The sequence below is a fragment of the Elaeis guineensis genome, chromosome 5, assembly GCF_000442705.2.
Source record: "Elaeis guineensis isolate ETL-2024a chromosome 5, EG11, whole genome shotgun sequence".
NCBI lineage: Eukaryota > Viridiplantae > Streptophyta > Magnoliopsida > Arecales > Arecaceae > Elaeis > Elaeis guineensis.
The window spans coordinates 34,964,207-34,985,436 of NC_025997.2; the positions used below are offsets into that span (position 1 = coordinate 34,964,207).

General features: G+C 38.1%; 1 protein-coding gene across 6 annotated transcripts; it reads left to right on the forward strand.

Annotated features, from left to right (window-relative positions):
• Positions 1–530: 530 nt before the first annotated feature.
• Positions 531–16,169, forward strand: LOC105045339 (chromatin-remodeling ATPase INO80). Of its 6 annotated transcripts, XM_010923581.4 has the most exons (22): positions 533–1,012; positions 1,659–1,746; positions 1,985–2,853; positions 2,948–3,148; positions 3,301–3,411; positions 5,190–5,620; positions 5,798–5,906; positions 6,047–6,127; positions 6,307–6,479; positions 6,594–6,719; positions 6,822–6,983; positions 7,069–7,126; positions 8,543–8,773; positions 9,001–9,147; positions 9,267–9,827; positions 10,056–10,310; positions 10,557–10,664; positions 11,813–11,907; positions 12,043–12,199; positions 14,410–14,607; positions 14,771–14,896; positions 15,358–16,169. In XM_010923581.4, the coding sequence occupies exons 1-22, from the start codon at positions 944–946 to the stop codon at positions 15,676–15,678; spliced, it is 4,677 nt and encodes a 1,558-aa protein (XP_010921883.1). In that variant the 5' UTR covers positions 533–943; the 3' UTR covers positions 15,679–16,169. The 6 variants fall into 6 exon arrangements, with proteins under 6 accessions (XP_073113991.1, XP_073113990.1, XP_073113992.1 ...); XM_073257890.1 differs by lacking the exons at positions 14,771–14,896; positions 15,358–16,169 and adding an exon at positions 13,390–13,442 and having other exon boundaries at positions 531–1,012; positions 14,410–14,568; XM_073257893.1 differs by lacking the exons at positions 533–1,012; positions 1,659–1,746 and having other exon boundaries at positions 2,509–2,669; positions 2,750–2,853.
• Positions 16,170–21,230: the final 5,061 nt, after the last annotated feature.

Genomic DNA, 21,230 nt, shown 5'->3' on the forward strand with positions numbered 1-21,230 from the left:
AAGGACTTGGTACTTCTTCTGAAGGTGGCCATGCAATACTACCAAGCGACCGCTTGGTTCTCTGACTTTACCCACCCTATCGCTAGTGGGGAATCTTATGGCTACACTTGGTTAAACAACATTATATCTTTTACCAAGAGAGTTAGCCCTTCGCAAACTGTTGGTAAATCTTAGAACGGGTCATAAGCCAAGTCTCGAGCCTAAACTATCTTAACTTTTACCTGGGCTTCCGGACCCCCTACGATTGGGGGAAGGCTTGATATTCTGTGGTGGATCTTCCCTCCTCATCTCAAAGAATAAAAAGTCATAAATGAGAGGCATAAGAAGGGCGTCATATTTACAACATGTTAATCAATCCTTTGTAAGGTTTCTACTAAAATATGACAGGAGCACTCGTTCTTTTCGTACCATTTTTCTCTTCCTCATTTCCTCCCACGTGGCAACCGGAGGCTTTCAACTCGCGCAGACTTCAAATCATGCAGTAACGTATATACGTTCTCAGATCCAAGGGTGTTTATGTAATTTCAGACCCTTCTCTCTCCCGTAGCCCGGGAGACGGAGAATCCCTTCCGCTGGAAACCCAATTTCCAAACCCTAGCTACAAACCGCATAATTCCCGCACGATTCCCGAACTACTAACAATCCCAGCGCACGTTAGTCCTCTCCCTCGCTTTCCTGCTTACCGTCTCTCTCCTCGCTTTACCATCACACGCTCGCCATGCTCATTCACACCTCTCCCTCCCCTCTCCCCCGCGAAGTCTTCCCTTTGCCTCTCTCCCCTTCTCTGCCCCCCACTCACGTGCCTCACGCACGTGCGAACTCGCCCTCCTTCGGCTCCTTCCCCCCTTTATACCCGGCCCCCCTTGGACCGACCTAGGACTTGGCTCCCACGTCGCCTTCGCGCCCGGGCGACGACGGCCTGAAATCCTAGCCGCCCGCCCCCATGGACCCGCGGCGCCACCACAAGAATCCAAGCAACGGCCTCTCCTACTCCAAACTCTTCGATCTCGAGGTAATTATTCCGGCTTTTCGCCCCGATTCTGCTTTGCTTCTGCGATTTCGCTGTGTTTTTGGGCTCAAAAAGATGCAATCTTTTTGGGAAAAATCGAAGCTTTTTGCTGCGGGATTCAGGAGGCAGTGCTCGGGATCTGCTTCTGGGTTCGGCTTGAGGTTTTCTTGATATCTGCTCGAAGTAGGTAATGTAGGGTTTCATTGAAAGTTAGGGTTCTTGCAATTTCTTGAGTATAAATTTCAGTGTGCCAGTCGTCGTGTTTTGGGAAATAAATCCAGTTATTTGTTTTCTTATCATGTTTCTTTATGCATCTGTTTTTCAGTGTGCTGGTCGTCGTGTTTTCTGTCATAAATCCAGTTATTTCTTTTCTTGTTGTCGATCTTTATATCTCTGTTTGTTGATCGATTAGGAGGATAATATGGCTTCCTGCAGATTCCGTTGCTTTAACTGCTTTTCCGTTTGCGCTTGTGGGGTTTATCGTGATTGTTTTCGTTATTGGAGCTGGTTTATGGGCTTAAATTTGGTCTTATTTATTAACTTTTACTGCTAATTTATTGTGTGTGTGTGTGTGTGTGTGTGTATATATTTTGTTTTTTCTGAGAGAATTTATCATGTATATTGTTGTTCTTCATGGTTTCATTTGTAGTCTTTGATGAACTTTCAAGTTCCCCAGCCAGAAGATGATTTTGATAATTACGGCTATAGTAGTCTGGATGAGAGCAGAAGTAGTGAAGGTAGCCCATTGGCTTTATCTTTGTTATCAGTTTGTTTCATTCATCATTCTGTTATTCATTATTTAATGGAACCTATAGCTGCACTTTGAATTCTAGTTTCGATTATGATTTAATTATATGTTCTCTCATAAATTAATGCTGTCTTACTATACTGTTAGCTATTAGAATTTTGCTAGCTTCCCTTTAGTGTCATTATATGTAATGTGTAGATATTGTTGTTTGGTCAATTAATAATCAGGTCAAGGCGCCATGCTGGACTGTTGTAATGGAGCCATCATCACTAGGTCTTCAGGCTTGAGTAGGAGGCGGAAGAGGCGTTTAGTTGAGACTGAGGCTGCTTTGAACTCTTCCATGCAGAAAGATGCTGATAGCAATGATGAGGATGATGAGCAGTATGAATCGCGAATCACTGAGGATCAGTACCGTGCAATGCTTGGTGAGCATATACAAAAGTATAGGAGAGTGAGGTTTCGGGATTCCTCATCAGGGTTGGCTTCTGCTCGGATGGCAATGCAATGTCCAAAACGCAATCATAGTGCAAAGGTGGGGAAGTTCAGTAGTGAGCCTATACTTTCTGCTAAGGAAGAGGTAGCACTGCATGAGATTGAAAGGTCACTGGAGCATTATGAAGCAGATTTTGATTCGGAATATTGTGGGGGAAGCAGGTTTGCTTCATCTCTTGATTCGGCTTATTTAGATATCGGGGAGGGTATCACATATAGGATACCTCCAACTTATGATCAGCTTGTGACTACCCTAAATCTGCCAAGTTTTTCAGACATTTGGGTAGAGGAGCATTTCCTAAAGGGTACATTGGATTTACGATCTCTGGCAACTATGGTTGCCACAGATCGAAGGTTTGAGGCTCGGAATCGAAGTTGGTTGGCTGAGCCTCAACCACAGTATGAATCACTTCAGGCCAGGTTAAAAGCACTTTCATCTGGAAATTTGAATCAGAAGTTCACTCTTCAAGTATGTGATGTTGGCCTGGATCCCTTTTCAGTTCCAGAAGGAGCAGCTGGGAGGATACGACGGTCGATTACATCTGAATCTGGTACCTTACAGGTTTATTATGTTAAAGTCTTGGAAAAGGGAGACACATATGAGGTCAGTTCTTATCATTAAAATTTGCATTAGAGGGTGTTCTTTTTTAGTATTATAACAAGCATTCTTTAATTTCCTTTTTTATCTTTGAGTACAGATTATTGAGCGCAGCTTGCCTAAGAAGCAAATAGTGAAGAAAGATCCTTCAGTAATTGAGAAAGAGGAGCTGGAGAAGATTGGGAAAGTCTGGGTTAATATTGCGAGACGAGACATTCCAAAGTATCATAGGTTATTTACTAATTTTCACAAGAAACAGCTTGCTGATGCCAAGCGCTTTTCAGAGACCTGCCAAAGAGAGGTACTCATTTATTTTTTTGTTGAATTTGCAGTTTTACATGTTGGTGAGTTTTTTTTTTCTTTTTGATATTCTCTGCTCTCTTAGTAGATTTTACATTTATTTGAATCTTTAATCATCTTTTGCTTTAACAAGTTTCATGATACAATATCCAGGTAAAATTGAAGGTGAGCAGGTCACTCAAATTGATGAGAGGTGCTGCAATCCGTACTAGAAAGCTTGCTAGGGACATGCTAATATTCTGGAAAAGAGTGGATAAGGAGCAGGTATATATATTTTTTTCTAAGTTAACATTTTTATTATTTAAAACTTGATTTCAATCCCATTGTGGTGTTTATGAGGACTTGAGTTATAGATGTGTATGTAGATATATATATATATATATATATATATATATATATAATCAATAATATAAAAAACTAATTTACTATTCTTTGTATTTTTTTTTCCAGAATCACATAATGGTAGTCAAAGGATACACCTCTCTTTTTAGTCAAAATCTTTCTTGTGTGCAATGATCATGGTGATGTTTGATGTCTATAAGCTATCTAGTTCATGTCTTTGGGATGGTTGAAACAAGCATTATAGTGTACAAGGTTAATACATTGGCCGAGTTTTTTTTATTATTGTGGCATTTATCCTTTTGTCTTGGAATTGATAAGGTAGAAGAATTGACACATTAATCATATGCCAAGATGGTCAACCTACAAAAAATTTTGATATCCTATTTTATGGTTTAGTTTGTCATTTTGCAGATGTCTTGGGTTATAGAATTGAAGTTTAACCATTCCAAGCTATTTGCTGCTGATTATAAGAATGCAATTGTGTTGATAGTGTGATTATAAATTCCATCTATTTTTCTTTGTATATATTTATATACAGAGTGCTGTGCTCCCTAAGTCTGTGAGTTCTTATGCTTAGAATATGCTCAAGAGGTGACTTTTTTGGATAGCCAGGATTAGGTTTAGGTTGTTAAGGCAAATGACTAGAATATCAGTTTATGTAACATACAAACTGACCAGTAATGCAAGACAGGTTAGGGGAATGTTAAAAAGTTGAGTTGATGGCAGATGCCAGGAGTCATTCTATGGCTTGCTCGAATTTCTGGTTCAAACCCGAATTTTGAAGAAAAATGAATTATTTAGGTGGTGTTTCTAGATATAATAGCTAATGGATGGCTATGATCTGATTAGGGTTTAGGCCTATGGATAACTCAAGAATAATAATATTTTTAGAATTTGTTTTTAATTTCTAAGGGATTCAGGTCCACATCCATCCGATCAAATGGGTGTACTGAGTCGTGTAAAGAAGTTTGTGTGTTGACCTCATTGATAGTGTGGGATCATCAGTCCAGTATTAAGATAATTCTGACCTTCGGTAAACAAAAACAACAACAGCTTTGTTAAAACTAGAACTCATAATATTAGCAAATCTAAGGGTGCTGTCTTGTTATTGTTTCATATTGGTTCAATTTCATGTCTTATGTTACTTTCTTTGAATGATGACAATATCATCTATTAATTTCTCTTTATCATCATTAATAACTTGGCTACCTTCTTTGGTGAAGTTTCTCTGTTCACCCTTGCAACAAGCAAATGCTCATCTTTCCTCCTTTTTGATTTTGTACGTTCAACTAATAATTTTGAGGTCCTTTTGCTTGGCATTAAATTCTTGCGGATGAAGTTTTTTTACCCAAAGGAGTATATTTTAAGAACCCAATATATTATCATTATCATATTTTCTGGTGACTGAAGTATTAAAAACAACCCAGGATAGTGGGGGAAACTGGAAAATCATCGACTGAAAATTTGGCAGATATTCTTGCTGATTTCAGACCTCTGGAAAATCTATCTGATGAGCAAGCTTCCTGGGATAGAGCATGTGTCATTCCTATGAGGTTGACTTGTTTCTGTCAACCTAGGATAGAGCATGTGTCATTCCAATGAGGTTGACTTGTTTCTGTCATTCCTAGGATATCGCCTTCCAATGAACTTAATATTCAGGAGAGCTTATGTAACAAAATGGTTTTTCTGTCTCTTGGCAGGCGGAACTGAGGAAGAAAGAAGAAAGGGATGCAGCTGAAGCACTGAAGCGTGAGGAAGAGCTCCGTGAAGCAAAGAGACAGCAGCAGAGGCTCAACTTTCTCTTATCACAAACAGAACTGTATAGTCATTTTATGCAGAATAAATCTACTGCACAACCTGCCGAAATCTTATCTCTGGCACAAGATGAATCTAAAGCTCCAGAAGTGGCACCAATCCTTGGAGATGTCAAACCAGAAGAGGAAGAAGATCCTGAGGAAGCTGAATTAAAAAGAGAAGCTTTGAGGACAGCTCAACAAGCTGTCTCCCAGCAAAAGAAGATAACAAACGAATTTGATAACGAATGTTTGAAGCTGCGTCAAGCTGCTGAAGCTATTGCTCCAGCAGATGATTCATCCATTGCAGGGTCTAGTGACATAGACCTACTTAACCCGTAAGTTAAACTCATACTCACTAATACCATGTTAACAAGCATATGAAAGTGCCCCATGAAAGAAAAGCAAGGACAAAAAGGAGAAAGAGAAAATAGAATCCTGGATGCTTTTGTAGCAAACATAGTGTCTCTTATTTATTAGTTGAATCAACTGGTCATGCTTGATCATATTTTCAGCTCGACCATGCCCGTAAAATCGACTGTGCAGACGCCAGAGTTGTTCAAAGGCACTCTTAAAGAATATCAGTTAAAGGGATTGCAGTGGCTGGTTAATTGTTATGAGCAGGTAACTGTTGGAGGAATAACCATGTAAAACTTCTAGAATGATAATGGGTTTTATCAGATGTTTGTACAGGCCACTGTTGGGATTCGCCCTCCCTGCCCCCTCCCTTATTCACACTTTAATGTTATTGTCTTTCGTTACAGGGTTTGAATGGTATCCTCGCTGATGAAATGGGCCTTGGAAAGACCATCCAAGCAATGGCATTCTTGGCTCATTTAGCTGAGGTAGGGGAATCTGCTTTTTGGTCCTTGAAGTGATTTTTAGATTAATAATTCTTAACCATCCAAGCAATGTCACCAATTTGATTACTATGCCAAATTTTAAAATATTTTCTTTTTTTAGTTGTTTAAAGTTGCTTTTCTTACATGCTTTTCAAATTGCTGCAAATAATTCTCTTGAGCAGGAGAAGAATATATGGGGTCCCTTTCTGGTGGTTGCACCATCATCTGTCTTGAACAATTGGGCTGATGAAATTAGTAGATTTTGTCCTGATCTGAAAACACTTCCATACTGGGGTGGGCTTCAAGAAAGAATGGTACTTAGAAAAAATATCAACCCTAAGCGACTATATCGAAGGTAAGCTGTTCATAGCTCTGATTCTTTTCAATCACATTCAGATATTTTCTTTGGTGATCTTCCACCATATTCTCATTGTACTGATCAATGAGGACTTATTTTATTATTTTCTAGGGAGGCTGGGTTTCACATACTAATTACTAGCTACCAGTTGCTTGTGACTGATGAAAAGTACTTACGGCGTGTGAAATGGCAGTATATGGTGTTAGATGAAGCCCAGGCAATAAAGAGTTCAAACAGGTAATTTGCCATTGCTTTTCCACTTGACCTGCAATCTGGCTTTAACGTTCTTTTACACATTTTCCCCTTTTTTTTATCTCTCTCTTTTATTTTTGCTTGTAGTATTCGGTGGAAGACATTACTCAGCTTTAACTGTAGAAATCGCTTGCTGCTGACTGGAACGCCCATACAAAATAACATGGCTGAACTGTGGGCTCTTCTTCATTTCATTATGCCTACTTTGTTTGACAGCCATGAGCAGTTCAATGAATGGTTTTCAAAAGGGTATTTCTTTAGCAGTTGTTGCTTTTCAGTCTTTGAACTTTGATTTCATATATCTCATGCTTATATATCCTGTTGTTTCTGTTAGAATTGAGAGCCATGCAGAACATGGAGGCACTCTGAATGAGCATCAGCTTAATAGACTGGTAAGCAATATAGTAAGAGATATAAGATTTATAATTTAAACTGACAATCTTGTGTTTGAGTTAGAATCAGTTTGTCAGCATAGCTACCTGGAAAATGGACTTTGCAAGCCTAAATACCAATCAGCAAGTTCAAACTCATTACTTATGACGAGACATGATGGGCTTGCAAAAAAGTGTCTAATTTTCCTTATTGGGATTCAATTTGAATAATCAATTAGATTTACAAAAAAAAAAAAGGAACTACCAGCTACCAAGCTACAATGTTACTTGAGAAAGATTGGGAATCAAAACACAATTCAAATTAAGATTTGCGGATTTGATACCGGAATCCGTGCCGGCTAGCCGGCAGTACGGATCAGTACGGTTCCGTATCAGACCGGACTGGCGCGAACCGACACAGGCAAAGAAAGCGAACTGAGAGGAGGAAAAGAGAGAAAGAAAGAGTTAGAGAGGGGGCGGGGAGAAAGAAAAGAAGGGAAGGAAAGACATCGGAGAGGCCATCAGATGGCCTCCAGCTGTCTGTCGTGGCCGCTAGATGGCATACTCCATGCTTGCGGCACCGTGGACGTGAAATAAGGGTGATGCCCTTGTTTTATGGATTTTTTTAAAAAATCCAGAAAATAGTGAAACTGGCAATGAAGATTGTTTTTGCTTTTAAAAAAAAAAAAAATTCAAAAAGTGAAGCTGGCAAACCCATTGCTAGCTTTACTATTCATTGGCTTTTAAAAAAAATGCTATGAAGGAACGGGGCAGTCGTCCCTGTTCCATGGCCGCCCTCCAACCGTGCAGTTTCCGCCACTTGATGGCCATGGCGGCCATCCGGCAAACTCTGGTAGCCCCTCCGTCGGCTGTGCCTCCATCTGGTACGTCGTTCCCTCTCTCTCTCTCTTTCTTGCTTGTTTAAAAGCCCTATCGGACGAGATGGAGCTGTGGAGGCTTTCACGGCCCTCCGACGGCCACAGCGGCCCACCGCCAGTCTCCAGCAGCATCGTGTTCCCTTTCCCTCTCCTCCGTTCTCTCTCTTCTCCTCTTTCCCTCTCTTTCCCTCTCTTTCCCTCTCCCTCCTCTGGTGTACCATCCTTCTTGGACGAACCATCCCAGTTCCCCGCCGGTCCGGCTCAGTACGAGGTATACCGATTGGTTCGGGCCGGTATGGAATTCACTGATTCAAATTGATCCATTTGTTGTATCTTATCAATTTTAAGCGCAATTTTTAGAGCTCTTGGCATGTCTAGAAAACTTTCTTGTACATTTCTTGCATTTCATTTTCATAAGTTGGGGTGGGGGCTTGAGCTTGCGATCAATCTCTTTATTTTTAATTGCTAAAGCTTGATAGGATGTCAGCCTATCTTTATTTTGGAGAGTACATAATGTTCTTCTTCTTCTTCTTCCCTCTTTTTTTCTTTTTTAAAACAGCATGCAGTTCTAAAGCCTTTTATGTTGCGTCGGGTTAAGAAAGATGTCATAACAGAGATGACTGGGAAGACAGAAGTCACAGTTCACTGTAATTTGAGTTCCCGGCAGCAAGCTTTTTATCGAGCTATAAAGAACAAGATATCCCTAGCTGAGCTGTTTGATGGTAGTCGTGGTCATCTAAATGAGAAGAAGATGGTTAATTTGATGAACATAGTTATTCAATTACGAAAGGTGATCTTTTTTATTTCATGCGCACATTTTCTGAATTCTTGCAATTTGTATGGTTTTAGTTTATCTGTTGAGATTTTGACTTCTTGTAGTGCATCCAAAATTAGGCAAGATATGATCAGTACCATTGTAAAACAGTAATTGGAAAAGGCTTTCCATATGGTGATTGTTAGTCTCTAGTGGTTCGTTGTGTTGATACAGGGAATGTTCCTTTTGGTATCTAATGATAGGTGTGCAACCATCCGGAGTTATTTGAGCGTAATGAGGGAAGTTCATATTTTTACTTTGCGGATATCCCAAATTCTCTTCTTCCTCCTCCATTTGGGGAACTGGAAGATATACACTATGCAGGAGATTGGAATCCTATAACATATAAGGTTCTTTTCGATATCATCTTCTTTCGTTTATCTATTGTCTTCTGTGCTTTTTGTTATACACTTCCTTTTCTTTTACCCTTTTCTAATATCCATTACTGAATTTTCTTTCTTATATTCAGGTGCCTAAGTTGGTCCATCGAGAGATCATCCAAAATGCTGAAATGCCATCTTCAGTTTTTGGGAATGACATTCAGCATGGGTCTTTCAGGAGACTCTTTAATATATTTTCACCAGATATCATTTATCAGTCTACAGTGCCAAAATATGGATGCTCAAATGAGTCTTGCATGAGTACTGGAGCTTTTGGATTTACTCGTTTGATAAATTTATCCGTGGCAGAAGCTTCGTTTTTAGCTAATTGTTCTGTACTTGAAAGGTTGGTATTTTCTGTAATGAGGTGGGATAGACAGTTTATTGATGATTTGTTGGACCTATCCATGTATCCAGAAGGTGATGATCTTCAATACAATCACCTGGGTAAAGAAACAGTAAGGGCTGTCGCACGGATGTTGCTGCTGCCAACAAAATCTGAGGCAAGCTTACTGAGAAGAAGGCTTGCAACCGGTCCAGGTGATGACCCATATGAGGCATTAGTCACCTCTCATCAGGATAGATTCATATCCAATATCAGACTTCTGCATGCAGTATATACTTTCATTCCACGAGCCAGAGCTCCACCTGTAAGTTTCATTTGTTTCTTTCAGTTTCTTAAACACCCAACTCTCATAAATTTCCCTTTTTCTGTAGAATAAGATGGTCACTTTATTGAATCTACATCTTGGTCTGTTACTCATCTGTTTCTTTGGGGTCTTTAAACATAAACTTTGTTGTCTCAGTTTTTTCTTATATTCATGTATATGGCATTTGCCTCCTTTCTCTACTAACAGTTGTTTTCTTCTACTTCACAGATTAATGCTCGCTGCTCTAACAGGAGCTTTGCCTACCAAATGGTTGAGGAATTTCACCATCCTTGGACAAAAAAACTGTTTGTTGGATTTGCTCGTACTTCTGAGTTTAATGGTCCCCGAAAGCCTATTGATCCTCATCATTTAATAGAAGAGATGTCTTCAGAGTCACATGGTCAGCCTCTTCTTGAGCTCCCATACAGCATATTTGGTTCCTCTCCACCGATGCGAAGCTTCGATCCTGCTAAAATGCTCACGGTATTTAAGAGCTACCCTTTTGTTTCTAACGTAGAAATCAAAATGACATATTAGGGCCAAATTATGTTCAAATTGTCCAAGAATTAAAATCCATATGGAACTCAAGTATTCATGTTTGGCAATGGCCTTACCTTTCTGATTCTTCTACTGAATTGTTATATCCAGCCATTATTGTGGTAGTGATTTAGCATCATTCCTATATTCTGAGTATTATTATTGACTACTTATGTAAATTCTTTTATACAGGATTCTGGAAAGCTTCAGACACTGGATATATTATTGAAACGCCTTCGGGCCGAAAATCATCGCGTGCTTTTGTTTGCACAAATGACAAAAATGTTGAATATTCTTGAGGTATATTTTATCCTTTATTCTTACATGGAGAATTCTGGCATTGGTACCTTCATGGAATAGTTTTGTCCTGCAAAAGTACCTAACTTCATGTGATTGTAAATTTTTAAAGTGAAAATATCTGGTTGAGAACATTCAGCATGTCTGTTGTGGTTCCACAACTTGGCTGTGAAAGGCTGTGAAATTAAAATGAGGAACTCAAAATATAATAATATTGGTATTTAGGAAAATCATTTGACATAACAGACTGTCAGTTTAATCATTTGCTTCTATACAGTAGGATTCCAGCATTTTCTCAAACCAGCTAGCGGATGGTCAATTCCTTGGTAGCTGGAATCTACTGCCTAGGGTAATGCAACCACTTTGCGATCCCCCTGTTATCTCTAACCTGCACCTGCCTCCTAAACACTTCCTTAAAGTGTCTCTAGAATATCTGCTTCCTTGCACCCGCACTCATTTCCGGTTTTGGCACCTGCATCATCATCATCATCATCATCAATCTATGTCATAGCTTGTGAGAAGTTTGTTTCAAGTGTTTGACAAGAAACAAAGGATAGTAACTCGGTTTGACAAACCTATAGCTTCTTACAGCTTTTTCTTTTATGAGTGGGTTAGCCACTTTTCTACTAATCATGGGAAACAAAATTATGACTTTGTAAAATGAACGTTGATTACATGTTGTAAACTCACTATCACATGATGAGTAGCTGTATCAAATTTGTTAGCTTGAAGTAAACTAGTATGTTTCACCTGATTTTTATCTATGCTTCTAGTTTTTCATGGACTTGAATGTTAACTCTAATAAATAATTGAAATATAAGTGCAAGATAGCTGCATGTCCCAGTCATCTAAATTGCTTTATGGAATTCTGTCAAGGAAATGTTTGTTTTGAAGACTAGACTTTTTGCATGTATTTTTATGTTGATGTTATCAGCCAACAGATTAACAGCAGATATCTAGGCTTACATTTAGAAGTTTATCGATGTATTATGGTTTCATGATTATCGTAGGAGATTTTGATGGGATTCTACAATATCACATGTAACATGTATATTGTCGTTATTACCTGATTAAATGAATTGCAAGCTAATGCTAACAATTATCATTTCTTCCTGGTCTCTATCTCAACACCTAATATAATCATTTTGCAGGATTATATGAATTACAGAAAATACAAATATTTTAGACTTGATGGATCATCTGGTATCATGGATCGCCGTGACATGGTTAGAGACTTCCAGCGTCGGTAGGCATTTACTTTTTCACTATCACAACTTATGTTTGTGTACAGTCGCTGATGAGCTTGTGTTTACAGAGACTAGATGAAGCCATTGAACAATCTGAATTAGACTTTGGCTCAAGTTTTGGTTTCCTTCTTCAGGAATGACATTTTTGTATTCCTGCTGAGCACTAGAGCTGGAGGACTTGGAATCAATCTGACAGCTGCTGACACTGTAATCTTCTATGAAAGTGACTGGAATCCAACATTAGATCTACAGGCAATGGATAGGGCACATCGGCTGGGGCAGACAAAGGAGGTCAGTGAAACTGATATCCTCCAATTTAGATTTTGATGAATATTGGATTTCTTGATTTTTGTCTTATTATGGGTTTTAATCAAATGGGCTATCTATCAAAATCGTGAAGAATGTGATTTGTTATACAGCAAATCTTCCTTTGTTATATGCAGGAGGCCTTTGCTCTTTTATGCTCAGCTTGTCTAGGGCTGTCAATGGGCGCTGCCAGTTTGATTGGTAGAGGGCCCAGCCTGTAAAAGTGAATGCAGATTCTGATTTCATGCCCTTTAGCTTTCCCTGGGGCTGAAACCTTGAAACCCGATGAGCTGGGTCTGGACTTACAAGTTTTAGTGAGTTAGGTATAGGGCGTAATTGAGGCTCAGTTTGATAAGAAACCCACAGGTTTAGGCTAGTCGTCCTTGGGCTAGCTTTGGGCCAGGCTGCTCTCAGGTTTGGGCCAAATCTGTCTTGTTTTTGGCCCATTCACTGTCTAAGTATATTAGTGTAAAATTGCTGGTTCATCTCATAATATGTGCATCATCTGTTTTGAGCACTGGTTGTTTGGCATGCACATATCTTTTATTTTCAATTTAAAAATTTGGTTATTTCATCGCCTGACACAGCATTCAAACAAACTTGAGTCCCATCCTTTACATTAATTGCTAATTTAGAATAACTAGAGGGAAGTGCAAGACATCATGTAGTTATTTTTGAATTTCAGATGACCGTTGTGTGCTGCAAACCCCCTGAGCCCAGGATTTTTCCCACATTTTTTCAGATATTTAATGTTCATATAAGATATGTGGATATATGTATAAATTTAAATATATCACATAAATATTGCTAAACTTACAAAGTGGTGATAGAAAACATGCGAAAAAGAGGCTGTCCTTGTCTGATTACTGTTTTCAGTTGACATGTTGTGTATATCATTCTTATGTATAGAGCTTTCATATGTAAGTAAATGCAAGAGACGGGCAAGTCAAAACTTGTATGATACAAATGATAGAAGAACTGAGGCTGCACCTGAGGTCTGGTTTCTGTATGCCACAAGTGTTTTTTGGTCTTTAGCATAAAGAGGTTGCATGTGGGTTTTCGGGCTATGAAAGATATGGGGCAATTGATGAAATGTTATAGTTGTGGATCAGAATGGCTCTTAACTTTGGACTGTGTAGAAACAACTAGATAATCAAGTTTCCTTCATGTGAAAGGATGCATTGCCACTTTGCTGGAGTCATGGGCCAGCACGATCTTCTTCTACATGGTAAATTTCTTTTTTTATTCTGGTTTATAAATGATGTTAGTTATGCATTCATTTCCATCATCCAATGCTTTTTTCTTCAAAATGAGTTATTAGCAATACGAGATTCTGGTATATTGGACGACAAATCTGGTGCTTATAATTAGCTTTGCTGGGATGTAACACATGGCAAGTTCTCTGTCGGACATTAACTGCAGTGATGCAGAGGTCTGAAGGAATAAAGCAATAAGATGGGGAGATCTATGGTATGGGCAAAATCAATGAATTCCAGAATCCTGAAAATTTGAGCATCAAGTGAACCTTTTATTCAGTGTTTTCTTTTATCCAGAAATTTTGGGATTAATTCATTTGAAGACTTCCCATCTTCCTGTGATTCCTCCTTAAATTAAGCATCATTATTGAGCAACTCTGGTTCGCATTGGAGATCATGCACAGGAAAGTTTCCTGGCATCCAAACAGGCTCAAAATCATTCTAGCTTACCTGTCTTCATGAAAAGAAAATTATGGACTGAAAAGTCAGAGCCTTACATTGTAAGCATGTCCTGATTGGCCTTCATGCGTTTGTAGTGCTGTGTTTATTATTTCCTCTCCTTCCTTTGAATTGGATGGCTATGACATAGAGAACAGATGTTAAATGAGTTCATTTAGTTTATAAGTTCGTAAAGGTGATTCTGTTATTATAATATGTAGGTATCTCTTATGCTCGCATATTTTGCATATGCAAATTTTAATGGTGCACCTGTTCTGAATTTATCTCACGGTAATTTTTTTGAGATATGAAGGGCAACTTGAAATATGAAAATTATTGCTTGATGATTTCTCTAACAGCTTGTCATTCTTCAGGCATATAGGGCATACAACATCTTTAAAGCTAAACTCTGCTATATGGAATTTGTTTCTTTAGCTTATGCAATTTTAATAGTGTAATTAAAAGCCTGCATTTGATGTGGTTTCTTGATTTTTTGTTTAGGTTACTGTTTATAGACTAATATGCAAGGAGACAGTTGAAGAAAAGATTTTGCAAAGAGCAAGCCAGAAGAATACTGTACAACAGCTGGTCATGACAGGCGGCCATGTGCAGGGTGAAATTTTGAAGCCTGAGGATGTTGTTTCTCTACTTCTTGATGATGCGCAGTTAGAGCAGAAACTGAGAGAAATACCCCTGCAGGTGGGTATTTGTTCATGTGTTGATTTTCTTTGTTGAGAAGGTCCATATTAGTTCCTCTCTGTTGGGTTTCATATTAATGATTCCATGCATCAAGATGCCTGTTAATGCATAAATGTATAGTTTGAGTACTACATAATGACTGATGCTACTTATCCTTTATCAGGCCAAGGACAGGCAGAAGAAAAAACGAGTAACAAAAGGTATACGTGTAGATGCAGAAGGTGATGTGTCTTTGGAAGACTTCACACAGGACGCAGAATATGAACCAGAGAATCCAACTAACAAAAAGGTAATTTTCTTTTAACATTACTTGTAAAGTTTTTTCTTTTTATTTTTCATATTTTCTGATCTTCAAGTGCGATCTGTGAGGGGTAATTGGGTAATTATGGTCCTTGAAGTTTCTAAATTCTGAAATCATTACATTGAAAACTGGTGAGATTTCTTTAGAGATGATTCTGTCATTCATATATGGGTCCATCACATCTCCATTGGTGGGGATTCCAGCACCTGGAAGGTGATCATGCTTTTCATCTGTCGATCTTTCGTCGAACTGCTGTTTAGGAAGCAGTGCCTGAATCTGATTTGGACTAACCATGCTCAATTCTGTCTTACCATTAAAGCTACTTTTTCTTACTGTGAATGCTAACAGAACAAAATAATGCTCTCGCACACACAATATTGATCATATCCTAAGCTTTAAACTTTCTGCGAATGTTTGGCTTAATGATCCTTTTTGTGACTTTTGCTCAGAGGAAATCAGATTCTCAAAAGAAAACTCCTCCAAAGCCACAGAATTCTCTGAAAACTGCCAAGCATGCAGATCTGCCTGTGGAGATGGATGAACCAAGCCCAAGTGGATACGAGGGTCAGGGCATGCAACAGAGGCTAAAAAGACCGAAGAGGCCTACGAAGAGTGTCAATGAGAACCTTGAACCTGCTTTCAACTCCACGGCCGGCACACTCACCACTAACTCTTTCCAGTATCAGCCATCATCATATGAATTTAACCCTGGTGACTATGGGGCTGGTGTACAGGAAGAAGTGCCATTTCATGCTCATTCTCCAGCATGATCGAAAGCATCGAGCCTATCTTAGGGTAGTCCTAAGGATAATTTGCATGGAGATCCACGAGTAATCATGCATTCCTAGCAGTACGGTTGGGCCTCAGGCTCTATAGGCGAGGGTTGCTTGCCTTCCAGAGAGCATTGCAATCTTTGGCATTGTACAAGCTTGCCTATGGTCATCTGGAATCAGGAAATGATTATTAGCCTATAGTTGGCATTGGCACAGTAAATAGTGATGTACATGTTGGAGTCTTCAGAGTCAGTTGATGCTCAGATGAGGTATGAAGTGTATTATTGGTTACATTTAATATTTTTTTTTGGTGATAATGTTGAAAGTTTTGGTTTTGTTACACCGAAATCCATCAATATTTCCCGCTGGTAGAAAGGGCATGTGGGGCTGCTGTGTGAATAAGCATTACAAGTGATAAGTTCTAACTAATGACTGGAATATTTTGTAGTTCTATCCTGTATATGATTCTTGAGGTATATTTTCTTGTATTAGTATTTGTGTAAAATGGTGGTGTTTCTATGTATATCGGGATTAACAGAATCTGGCATAATGATTATTGAATTCAAAAATCAGTTGGCCATATAGAACAAAAGCTCATATGATAACCGTTGTCTTTCAACAACATTTAGTTGGCAAAGAAATCTGATACTTCTGTTTCATGGCTGTTTTCTTAGTTATTGGCCACCAATTCTGCCTATCAACAAATTAAAAACATTATTCTAACTCCTTCCCATAACTCTATAGTCAATTTGAAGTATGGAACATAGGAGAAGCAAAGAGAATAAAAAATATGAGCTTGTGTGAGGAAGAGATAAAACCTGCGTGATACAATAACAGATACTGCCACCACAAGGACGTGGATAGCAGCAGGAGCAATGAAATAATATTATAAAATTTAAAAAATTATTTTTATCATTTTTTGGAGAGATTATTGAATCTTTAGAAGGCGATAATTGAATTTTGGAGAGGGAGAAAGCATTTGCTGTCCAAAGATTCATTATGGAGCTTATTTATTATAAGATAAAATTTTCAATTGATGGCAAATATTACAATACAAATATGAGTAAGAAAGGGACAACTCCTCTACGAAAGATTTCAAAGGATATTTTATGATTAGTAGTTTTCTCGGAGCATAGTTTTCAAAAAAAATAAAAATTTATTTATTTAAAATAAAAAAAATGATAGTTATAAAATATGAAGTTAAATTTACGGAGCTTGTCAAGTTTATTTTGAGGTTGGTCGAGGATGAGCACGACCGAGAGTATCAATTTGAGATAGGATTGAGAATAGAAATTAGAAAGTAAGTGGCGCCATATGAATTAACCACTTGTGCAGATGTGGTGAATGAAGCATTGATAATTGAAAGAGAAGTAAATGAAGAACTTGCAGAAAGAGAAAGAAGTCAAAAGAAGTGAAATACGTCAAATGAATCTTAAAGGTAGAATAATAAAAATATTGAGAGTTCAAATAAGAGATCAGTAAGTAACAATTATGGACCGACTGATAGCATCAAGTATTTCAAATATAATAAAGCTTACAATAAAAGGAATTGCCTCTGGAATATTGGTGCATGTTTTGATTGTGGTCAAAAGGGCAATAAAATAGTTGAATGCTCACACAAATAGAAAGTTGGTCTATTTCGACAAATGAATAAAATAAAGATGGCAATTTAAAATCTCAGACCCAAGAAAAAGTCTATGCTCTTACTCAGCAAGATACACAAGATGCAGTGGTGATGAGTTTTGAGAGGGATTCTTAAAATTAATTTGATCAATTAATTAGTTTCACTCGCAAGATAATTAATGCTGCACTTTTTTAGATTTATCAGTAAATTATAAAATATTTTTTATATTAGATTATTCATGATTTATGAATCTCATGCATATATTTTCAATTATCAAATATATCATTTTTCAAAAATATTAAGATATTTATGATCAAATATATTGAATTTGATATAAATCATACTGATTGATTTCAATATCGCATGACTTTATCAATTATTCGATTTGAAATATGAAATATATTTTTAAGGAAAGCATATTGATTTGAGATGAATTTTGACTAGCAGAGTAATTAGGTATCCAACCCTGCTAATGAGAGTTATGCACTAGTACCTTGATATCCTATCATGTGGCGGTTAAATAGCTGTACTTTGATATTCTGCTAATGGAAGTTGTGTGCTGGTATTTGATATCCTACCAATGAGATGGTTAAATCTGATAATTTGATACCCTATCAATGGGAGTTATGCACTGGTATTTTGATTTTTTTATGGCTATTGAGATGAATGCAATATTTTGAAAAAAATCAATTTATAAACAAAAATGAATTCGCATGGATCATATTTTGATTAGTACATATATTTTGAATTGATGCTTATACATGCTTATTTTTAATATATTATTATTGCTGGATTTATCTAGCTAAAGTGTATATTATTTACTGGACTATTTAGCTCATTACTTATTTTATTATTTTTATAGATCCAGAGGACTAACTTGAGTCGGGGTTCATAATAGGAGAGAGAACTAGAGGCAGATTTTGATATTTTTTTGTTTTAGATTAGGATTTATTGAAATTTGATGCAAGACTATAGAATATTATTTTATAAGATATTTGATTTAATTATATAAATTAAATTTGGATATTAATTATTTGAATTTTATTCCGTTGCTTTATGATATCGTTTTGAGATTTCTTGTATGCTTGTAGAGCGAGTTCTTCGTGGTAGTGTTTGGCAGCCATTTTGGTATTCTTGGAATAGGAATACCAATTTTTCAGAATACCTATTCATTATCCATATTCCAATTTTGTATTTGGTTAGAAATTTGCGGGGCCCACTAGAATTATATATTGTTATTCCCTAAACTAGAATAAGGTGAAATTATTTCTTATCATTTCCCTAGAATAAGCTATTCCATGGTGAAACATGGAATAGCTTAAACCAGGTGGAAGGGAATGAGGTGCACTTAATGCACCTTTGATCAGAATTATAAAATCCACGGCCCCACTGCCATTTCATAGTGTATTTGGAAGAATAAGATGGAATAAGCCCTTATTCCACCTTATTCCCAGCAACTAAACGCTATCCATGAGTATACAGCGGTTGCCATGACTTTCGGCTCGCGATCTTGGATCGAGGATACGACATAAATGCAATGAAAGAAAGTTATCTATCAGATGTTAACATAGACATGGGCCTGCAAATCCAACTCTTACGAGAGATCGCGCACAAGGTAAGTTTCCTAGCAGCCAAACTCCAAACCGTTCTAGCTTGTTTTCCGGAAAAGGAAGTTATAGACTGAAAAATTAGAGCCTTACCATTATAAGTATGTCCTGATTGGCTTTCATGCGTTTGTAGTGCTGTCTCTGTTATTTTCGCTTCTTTCTTTGAATTGGATGGATATAACATGCGGATCAGAAGTTGAATGAGTTCATTAAGTTGAAGAATTTGAATGGAAAATCTATCATCATAATGTCTAGGTATCTCTCACACCAGCATCTGTTGCACATGCAAATTTTATATTGCAGCCATTCTAAATTTCGCTCCTGGCAATTTGATTCGGCCTTGTAAAGACAACTTGAAATATGAAAATTATTGTTTGATGATGTCTCTGATAGATTTTCGTTCCTCAGGCATAAATCTCACACAACATCTTTAAAGCTCGACTCTGCTACATGGAATTTGTTTAGGTCACTGCATATAGTTTAATATGCAAAGAGACAGTTGAAGAAAAGATTTTGCAAAGAGCAAGCCAGAAGAATACTATGCTACAGCTGGTCATGACAGGTGGCGATGTGCCAGGTGAAATTCTGAAGCCTCATGAGATGTTGTTTCTCTACTTCTTGATGATGAGCGGCTAGATCGGAAACTACGAGAAATACCCTAGCAGGCAGGCATTTGTTCCCGTGTTGATTTTCTGTGTTCAAATTTTCCCTTTGAGTGTATAATTCCTAATATTTTGCTATAGTGTCAATCTACTATCGCACGGCCAGAAAACAGTAAGCTGTGTAGTGTAATATGTTGTATAAATGTTTTAGCTTGATTAGATGCCTTCCGTCATCCTTTGACACAGATAAATCTCTGTTCATTTTATGTAATGATCTTAGAATTAGGTTTGCTAGCATGGGACAAGGTCCATATAAGTTCCTCTCTGTTGGGTTTCATGTTAATGATCCCATGCATCAAGATACTTGTTTTTTCTTTCTTTCTTTGTTTTTTGTGGTAAAAGAGAGGAGCTAAGTTGTAATGTTAAAAACAAGGAAACAGTTTACAGATACACGTGTCCACCCTAATCCAGATCACTGAACAGCCAACCATCCATTTATAAACAACAAAACGGCTGTTCCCCAAACGTAACGCTGCATACCAATAGCATAAACTTGGGACAAAGATTACATAATTGCCTAATAACCTAATGCCAGGTGGCCAGCATCTTGAAACTTCTGTCTCATTCCCTGTCCATCTGTTACAACCTGTGAAAATAATATCAGCATATCCCAATCGGTTGAACTCATCGGTGGTGGTATTTCTGGAAGTGAAGTGACTGTGCTGTATTTAAACCCGCAGACCCGGCACAGTTGGTTGCTCCCTGACTCCCTGGATCCAGAGAAAAAAAACATGCATCAGAATATTCATCCCATTGCACAGTTGTTGGTCCACTATCCTGCATTCTGCTTGCCCCAGGATACATGAAATACGTTCTTTTCCCCCAATCACCATAACAGAGTCCTCGAGCCAACTGTCCAGGTGAAGATATGTGCTGTGAATGCCCTGCAAAGGAGTGAAGCAATAGAAAGAACACAAACAGAATATAAGAACCCTGAACCAGGTGAACTCAGAGCCCACACAGGCAATAATGAAGCACCAAATCTCCCAACATTTCAGCTTGTGGCTAAGCCAACTTCGCTGATCTGGGAGTAGCAGTCTCCCATGCATCATGAAAAAGTGGCAATCACTTTGAAACTACCGTATCAGCATCATCATCATTCGAAAGTAATCCCCCTGTAATAAGTCCAAAGGATATCCACAAGATCAGGTTGCAACGGGTCGTTTGGCCCAATGTCAAAATTCACCTTCCTAGCTTTATTTGCCAGGTAAATCAGCAGCTCTATTAGCTTCCTGGAAAACATGAGTAATCTGGGAAACTTGGTTGGTACGCTTCCATGAGTACAAGTCTTCTAACAAAGGATGGGTCAACATAGCCTTTCTCTGGTTTTGTGCAAGCCATTGAGTTACCATTAGCCATTAGCGAGTCACCTTCCACCCAAAGTTCTAAGATGTGAAGTCTTTGGACGGTAGCTTTGCATCGCATCCAAGCAGCCACCATTTCAGCATAAGGAACTAAGGAGGGTGGCAATTTTTTGCCTCCAGCTCTCACTAAATTCCCATAATGGTCTCAAATTATAAAGGCAGCTGCAGTTTTATTGGAGGCAATAGATGCATAAAATTCAGCTTAAGAATACCCATGGAGGGGGAAGCCAACACACCAACTTCAGCTCCTTTGGTTTCAGATTGACTGAATTCAAAGCGTCCCAGTTCCATG

What these genes read in the sequence shown, in the direction of transcription:
- LOC105045339 (XM_010923581.4), top strand. Translation starts at nt 944, where the DNA reads ATGGACCCGCGGCGCCACCACAAGAATCCAAGCAACGGCCTCTCCTAC. An exon ending in TGGTTAATTGTTATGAGCAG is followed by an intron (nt 5,907 to 6,046) that starts GTAACTGTTGGA and finishes CTTTCGTTACAG; the next exon opens with GGTTTGAATGGTATCCTCGC. An exon ending in TAGTTATTCAATTACGAAAG is followed by an intron (nt 8,774 to 9,000) that starts GTGATCTTTTTT and finishes ATCTAATGATAG; the next exon opens with GTGTGCAACCATCCGGAGTT.